The 8413-nt window shown below is 36.5% G+C and overlaps 1 protein-coding gene across 1 annotated transcript; it reads right to left on the bottom strand.

Moving 5' to 3' along the window:
* Positions 1 to 5538: 5538 nt before the first annotated feature.
* On the bottom strand, positions 5539 to 6947 carry LOC113777070 (ATP-dependent DNA helicase PIF2-like). Its single transcript, XM_027322114.1, has 3 exons — positions 6603 to 6947; positions 5836 to 6515; positions 5539 to 5755 (listed from the first exon to the last, which is right to left on the bottom strand). Exons 1-3 carry the CDS (start codon positions 6945 to 6947, stop codon positions 5539 to 5541), a joined length of 1242 nt encoding a protein of 413 aa, XP_027177915.1.
* Positions 6948 to 8413: the final 1466 nt, after the last annotated feature.

Here is an 8413-nt window from a genome sequence, read left to right as displayed (position 1 = left end):
ATAATAATATGGCAAGCAATTTAATAGCAAGAGAATTTGGGGGAAAAAAAGGAAAAAAGAAACCGGGGAAAAAAAGAGAACCAAACCAATATAAGAAATGTAGCAACACCACAAAATTATACATTCTAATACAAATAATACAGTACTAATAATAACAGTAATACACATAATGCAAAAATAATAACATGGCAAGCAATTAAATAGCAGCAGAGTTTGGGGGGAATAGGGGGAAAAAGAGAAATCCAGCACCACAATAAATATAATATAACACAACAAGAAGAATAAAAAGAAGAAAAGAAGAAAACGGAAAGAACCACTCTGTTCAAAAAAGCAACTTCCAATCCACAGTGCACGTGACTTGAGCATGCAGGAGGACGACCACCAACTAATTTAAGGGATTTGGACAACATCTTTTTAAGTTGAACTAGGAGGGTATCACCGCACGATGCGCGGTGTGTGAATGTAATGATGCCCAGTAATGCCTAGTTGAGTAATTAATTTTATAATATTAATTAATTGAAACAAGAAGTAATGTATCAAGGATCGTCAGCTAGTGTCTGTATAGTTTAGCTAAGAAGAAGCGAAAATTACCAGTAATGTATTTAATTCATAGGTAGATTACACAGCATAGTCCAGCTAAATTCTTTAGGCATTTGAATAAATATTGAATGTGTGATACCAAGGAAAAATATTTTCAACTCCAGTATCGTCGAAAACTAAAACTGTAAATATATTTTCATATTCCGGAACAAAAACAAGAGTTTCGTTGTGTTGCAGTCGATGCTCAAGAATGAAATCTCTCCAGTTTTGGTGAAGGCGTTTATGTTTTACACCTATCTGAGCATTTTTGTTTCCAGTATTGATAAGCAACATGGGAGTCTTGGTACCATTGATGAAGTGATCAATAAAGCGTGGAATTTTCTGTCATGAAGAGGTGTATATCAGAAGATATGCAGAAAGAAAAGGAAATTGATTGAAAAAAAGTTTAGATGACAAAGAAAATGCGGGTAAACATGGAATAGCTTACCAAACTGTTTGGAGTTGCAGAGCTAAATGTTTTATAAAAGCAAATCGAATCAGATAGATCTTGGCAGAAATTTGGCCTCAGTGAGGAAGCAACTTGCTGCTGTCTAGTAGGTGTATGGATATCATCTGCAATCAGTAATTATGTTATAAATTAAAAATTATATATGATATGGATGAGGATATGAGATAAATATAGTGATATTTTGACCTCGTGATGCAATGACATTCATGTGCAAAAGGTCTGGTAGGGGAACTGTCTAGGGCAATAAAACTTGTTTTTGCAGTTCACAAAAGTGAATGACATCAAATATCAGATTTCAGCTATGTCGAAGTAACAACGTGTCATGTCTTTTAACAATGTTGTGTTCACAAAAAGCATCCCATCCTTCTTGGAATGCGTGATCAGTAACTGCGATAGTCCATTGCCGCAGTCCAAACCTTAGAACGATTCTATTGCAATGATGCTGATGAAGTAACAATTCAAACTGACTAGGTAATACCTTGAAAAAATGAGGCAGGAAAACAACGTCAAACAATACCAAGCTATTCAACTGTAAATGCTGCAATATAAGTGAACACGAATTAAAAGTTAACTTGCCCTCTGTGGATGCATTTGAGTAGAAAACAGCAAGCTGGTAAACAGCTATTTGTCGAAGGAAAATTCGTCGGAGATACAAACATTGTTTCTGCCATTGATCTATCAAAAAGAAAGCTGAAGAATCGAAAAAGCAAAAAAGCGGCTTGTTAACAGAAATTGCAAGCACAAGCCTGTATTATCTTATGAGTGCTAGAAATAGATCGCAGAGCAACTTACCTATTGACAAGTTCTTCTGTAGAAATTGTATGATGCAATTGTATGGTGGACAGTTTTCTATGTATGATCTTGTAAAAGATAAAGAGCATATATATAAAGAAAAGATGAATGTAAAAAGAGTACATTTTTGATTGGTTTTAATGCTAAGTACAAGATTTTTCCTACCACCATTGAAAAGATTTATTAGTTGCAGTAGAGGAAGGTAAGGAACAATGAATAGAAAAGACAATTGAATGGTAAACATTAAGTGTGAGCTGTCAATTGACAGCATGTAAAGTAATGCATCTGCAATGCTTTAATGGTTTGAAAGCAAAATTATAATTTAACGTGTACTTGGTATGTTAAGTGGAGCAGATAGTCTAACATGTAAGTAGCAGGAAGTGAATATATAAGTTTGATTTGAAAAAATGCAGCCTTGTGTAATAAATGAATAAGTATACATACAAAATTGGATGTTCGAAAGTGATAGCAACAATTGTAGCTGTCAGTTCCACAGAAAGGGAGTTCATCGTCAGGTATCCAAAGATATCTGTAAAAATCCTTATGCTTCCTTAGATGGAGGATTTCAGTCAATCTTTGAAAGCCGGACAAGAACTTTGATACAGGTGCTATTATCAAAGTTCAATGGTCATGACAAAAGCTGTTTAGTAGATAACCACGTACAAAAGCCAGGGAATTGTGAATGGATGAGTAGTATTTCCAAAAGCCACTAACAATCTGCCTAAGCATAGAAGTGCAGATGACAGAACCAAAAAAATATTAATGTCTAAGCAATCCAAAAGGTAGTGAAGGCAATTCAGCCTAATTTTGCTTTCTTCTTGGAGTCAGCATTTGGACTGTCAAAGTCATTGCTGTCGAGAGTTTCTACTTCGTCAAACTTTTGGCTGAGTCGAAGGCACACTTTTGAGCTAGAACCACCATGTCCTGTAAGCGCAATGCTTAGTTAAGCTAATAGTTGATTGAGAGAAAATATAGTTATGTATCACAACTCTAGGTATATTTATCAACCTGCTGTCAGTAGCTGCTCATTTTCTGTCTGCTGGTCAATCGAAAGAGAGACAGATTCTGGTTCATGTGTTAACTGAGGACAACCGAATTCTGGTTCAGCTTCAGAGCAATATAAAACGGTATAACGCTGTCTGGCATCAACGAGCTGCGTTTGGACTGGTTTAATGTGAACTAGAAATGTTTTTGTTTTAAGCTGCGTATGAACAAACTCGAGTGGCAGCTCAAGATTCTGGAAGAAGGACAGAATATATAAGGCGACATGGAAATACTACACTTATCATTAAATTTGATCAATTAAAATAACCTGATTAAAGTGATCCATTGCTTCAAGGGCAGTGAAGGTGAGAATATTTTCTGCTAGATCTCCAAAGATAGAAGTAGGTATAACTCTACTGTCATCGCTCAAATCAACGTCAAACCGGCATCTGAAAGATAAGCATACAAACGCTTAGGCTATATACGGTGTAACATTAAGTTTAAGAGAAATTAAGCAGCATAATTAAAGTTAGTGATTCGGTAATACACGATCTAGGCATAGCGGGGCTTTTCTCCTTGCATGAATTACAAGTAAACTCAATTCCATAGTCTGCTGCTGTAGCTCGGTAGCACTTTGCACAACTCATGTACCAATATTTCTGGAAGATATGTTCAAAGGAGAGCTTTGCCTTGACCCAAGCAGTCTAAAAGATAGACATTTATTAGATGAAAGGCTGAACAGATATGAAGCTATAAAATTACATAACAGGCTATCATTTGATTACCTTCTGTGATGGGGTAACATTGCAAATTAGAGTAGTTTTCTGGTCCCTTTTTAAAGAAAGTGCAGGATTGTATTTAATGTAACTCTTTGCATCAATGATTCCTGCAATTGACTTAGTATTCCTCATTGCCCTACAAAAAAAAATGGTGTAAGGAAATTATCGGTTGGTGTAAAGATACAAGTGACACTGAGATGCATAAAAAAAATATTCGTTAATGTCATTGCACCAATTTTTGAGCTGCCTTGCTTCCTGTATTGGTGGATCAACAAGCAATGCAGAATCGAACCAAGTAGGGAGAGAAACACCTGTAGAATAAACAACAGAATAAAGATTGAACTATGATTGAGAATCTTGGTATACAAATAAAGGTTATAATACAAAAAAGACAGCATTTCAACAGACCATTGTAGTTGTTAACTTTCAGCCTTCGACCAATAATAACAGGATAGCTTTGCATGTTATTCAATATAACTTGACCTTCATTGTTCACGAAATCATCCCATAAAGATAGCAGTACAATTTGAGACCTAACATTGATATAAAAGTCAGGAGGGAAATGATTCAAAGATATAGGAAAAGTGAGATAAGGCCAGTAAAAGAGTGTGTAGTGATTGTTAAAAAGATTGCTTACTCTTCATTGAGGAGGACAAATTTTTGAACATTTGACTGTTTGGAGTTTCTAGTGATTATCTTCATGGCTAATGAACTGATCACCACTCCGAGGACATCTGCAAAGAAAAAGAAGGCAAGCTGAGAAAATAACGATTTGTGATAAAAATATGAATGATAGACTATTTGCATACTCACCGACGGACTTGCTTCTATCATCCATGTATTCAGCTAAATCAGCAAACTTAGTGAAAGCAAATTTAACAGGCATAATATCTTCATTGCCATCGATTTCTTCAATGACAGTTTTTGAAGTGATCACCCACTATTTGGTTAATTCAGCACTTTGAAACTTTGGCGGAATAGTCCTGACATCAGCATTTGAAATTTTATATCTCTTATAAACCTGCAGCATAGGACTCATCCTTGGAATATCAGCATTGAAGATTATCCCTTCAACTTTAGAGCCCTATCAACACGCAAAAAAAATTACACATAACAAATACGATGGACAAATAAATAAAAGATCAAATAATTAATGGTCATTTCAGGTTCTAAAATGTAACCTCTGAATCATAGAAGACAAACTTTTGCTTTTTGGTTGGTGTTCCCATAAAATCCGTGACCTGTTGCTTTTCCTGAACTGTTATGATACATGACCAGTTTTTCATATCAGGCATGATATCCCCAATCGGCAAGAGGTTAGACATTTCTATAAAAAAAGGGAAAATGATTATAATATACAGGTTTGAGTATACATAAGACCTTAGTAATAAGTAAACACAGCTATAGACTGGTGCAAGTATACCTGAATATAAGAACATTCTACTGCTGGCTCAATTCAACAACTTCACTGAACACAACATTTCTAGTTTTGTAGTCTATTTTTATACCATCAAAAGTTCCTGGTACAATAATTATTCTCAGCTCAGCTGAAGTTCTAGCTCTGGACTAGGCTACATATAACTGTCCATGAGAAAAGACAGGCTCTCGCAAGTAAATGCAAACATAATCGAGAGTTTGTCCCTGAGATTTATTAATAGTCAATGCAAAACAAAGTCGAACAGGAAATTGAGTTCTTATGAATGCAATCGAATTCTTTTGGTTGTCAGGAGTTTGTAACGGTATCTTTGGAATGAGAACTCTTTTTCCTCGATGCTGGCCGAAGACAATTTCAGCAGAGATGGTATGTCGGCCAAGCTCTCTACATATAAGTCTTGTGCCATTGCATAGGCCTTCAACAAGATTTAGATTTCTTATCAGTATAATCGGGCAGTTTTCCTTTAACATTAACCTGTGAGGAGGAAGGCCTTTTGGATTTTAAGAATTAAGAAAATCCTCATAATCCCCTTGGTGCCACTGATCAACAGTTTTGTCAAAACTAATGTAAGTCTGAAGTTCTCCAGGAAACCTTCTAATCATTATATCATTCAGCTCATCAACCGAGGTATTTTTAGGGATGAGAATACATCTATTAATCATGCTATATGGATCCTGGGAATAGAGAGTAAAATCTGGAAATACAGAGTATAGTAACCTGTTCATAAAGGAGTTTAATTAGAAGCCGTATACATTAAAGAGTAGATAGATAAACCAGAAGTTATTAAGGCATGTAACCTGTTTAAGGACTCTTCTTTATCATAATAAGGAATGACTAAATCTCTTGGCAAGGTTATTTCACCGCTGAAGTCAATAGGTTCACGCCCTTCACCAACTCTTAACAAGAATTCAGAAAATTGAGGATCTAATATAGCTCGCATGTTTTCTGTCAACTTCAGTTTATGAAGTTTATACCACAATGGAGAATTGAGAAAACATGACTGCAAAAGAATTTCCTTTGTTGCTTGCTCAATAACAGGTAGTGTTTGTCGAAAATCCCCATCAAATACAACAACTTTACCCCCAAAAGGCAGTTTAGATTCCATTATGTCTCTAAGCAAATCATCAAATGCCTCAATAGTTGCTCGTTTTGCCATGGAAGCCTCATCCCATAAGATTAGTTTTGACTTTAAGAGCAGTCTCGCAACACTGCCTTGCTTGCTAAGCTGGCAGGTTCTGTTTTTTGAGAAATCAAGAGGTATTTTGAACCTAGAGTGTGCAGTTCTTCCCCCAGGTAGGATAGATGCTGCAATTCCAGAGGTTGCTACTGCAATGGCTATAAAACCTTGTAATCTCAAAGTAGCAAGCAGCGACCGGTATAAAAAGGTTTTACTGGTACTTCCAGGACCATCAATAAAAAAAGAATGCCCTTGCGAAGCAAAGCATGCTTGCAGAATGGTGTCATAAGCATACTTTTGCTAGGAATTTAATCTCAAAGACATCAATAGATCTTCTGGCAGTATGTCTATGTTTCTTTTAGCCTCTATTTCTTTTGTTAGGTGAACCTGATCTACACTAACAAGATCATCTAATGGCAACTGATAGGCAGCAATGGTTGTACTTATCTGCTGAAGCGATCTATTAACATCAGCTAGAATCAATCCTCTAATTTGAGCGGGAGAGTAGTCATTATATTGTTTATGCAGCTCATAATCTCTAGAAAAGTCCAATTCAAATTTTCTCCATAAAATCGTAGGATCAGTTGGAGAACAATAAACCAGAAGAGTAGCAAATAACAATATGAGTGCAGATGGCATTTGAAATGCAGCAGCTTCCTCAAGCGTTTCTTCTATATATGTATTAAATTGCAACAAACCAAGCGCCAAAGCGGCTTCCCTAAACGACTCCATTTTTCTATCATGAACAGTCAAGAGATCATCGAATGATACCGGTCCTGGAATATGATTTAAGAGAAGTCTTAGATAGTATCTCTCTCCCTCTCTTGGATTAACACTGACGAGTTTACCTATCACCTTTTGACGCTTTCTTTCTGTCCAGTGTTTATACTTAGAAGACCAAACAAAATGCTATAAAAGTATTTAAGGCTTTCAGCAACTGCGTTGGTTGCATTCATTTTGAAAAACTCAGTCAGCATGGTCTTAGAAAAATCAACTTTAGCTAACAAATCAACTTTAGCTAACAATTGCAGCAAATCTGAGTTCCTTGGATAAGAAACAAGCTGTTGATTTGGAAAGTGGACCTGGAGAGTATAAACAGATGGGGTCATCTCATTTAAACGGAACTCATAGATGCGCCAAAACGCTTCTGGAGATGAAATATATCGATCTTTTTAGAACTCTTAATCTCGTCAGTATCAGAAGCACTATCATCTGTCATAATCCTAAAGCAAACCAGATCATGCCCCTTGAACACATACTTATACAAGTACTTGACCAATTTAATGGTAGAACAAATCTCCACGTTCATGTGACAATCGAACATAGCAAGAAGATAGGGGTTGTAAGGCACAACCCACCTATTATCAAGGGTGAATCTGCGAATTTTCACTTTCTTCCCATCATCCCTTCTTCTATAATATGGACAACTATCTTCACCATGGTTGTATGAGGGTAGAAATTTTTTGGATAGTGATTCTTGCAAGAACCGTCTTTCATACAAGGACAACTTTTATCCATGGCTCCGCAAGGGCCGTGGATCATATGTTTTACAACAAGAGAGTAAAGGTGAGGATATTGAAGTCGATCAAGTAATTCAGTGGAAACCACCTTGTCATAGGACTCCGGATTGAGCAACTTAGATTGAGGCTTTAAAATGAGTAACAAATGAGCATGTGAAAATCCCCGCTTTTGAAACTCAATGACATAGACACATGCTGCCACCTCACCAAAAATCTGTCTATTCAAGAGTTCATGCTTAAGCATTTCAAATTTAGCTTTAAAAACTCTAGCTAAAAGATCAGGCCTATCTTGCGGCTTCTCATGATACTTCAGATTGCTTTGAATTTCTTTCCATGCGGGATTGCAGGTCATGGTAAGAAAAATGTCCAATTTTTCATACTTTTGTACGAGTGCCATTGCGTCGAGGTAGCGGCGTCTCATGTCTCTGGGACCACCTATAAAAGAAGAAGGTAGCACTATCCTACGACCAACTTTAGAACCTTCGGTTTGGCCTAGAGAGACACTGTCCAATACCCCTTGAAGAATTTCTAACCTAACCACATTTTGTCGGTGTCTATGAAAATCCAGCCTAGAAGTTTCTATTTTCACATAAGAATCAACCGAAAATTGTTGTAGAAGTCTAAGACAGTGCAGCAGCATCGACTCATCGTTCTCTCTCATTTGAAAGCTATAACAGT

This window comes from Coffea eugenioides, chromosome 7 (genome assembly GCF_003713205.1).
Source record: "Coffea eugenioides isolate CCC68of chromosome 7, Ceug_1.0, whole genome shotgun sequence".
Taxonomy (NCBI): Eukaryota; Viridiplantae; Streptophyta; class Magnoliopsida; order Gentianales; family Rubiaceae; genus Coffea; species Coffea eugenioides.
This window is presented reverse-complemented; position numbering and strand designations above follow the sequence as displayed.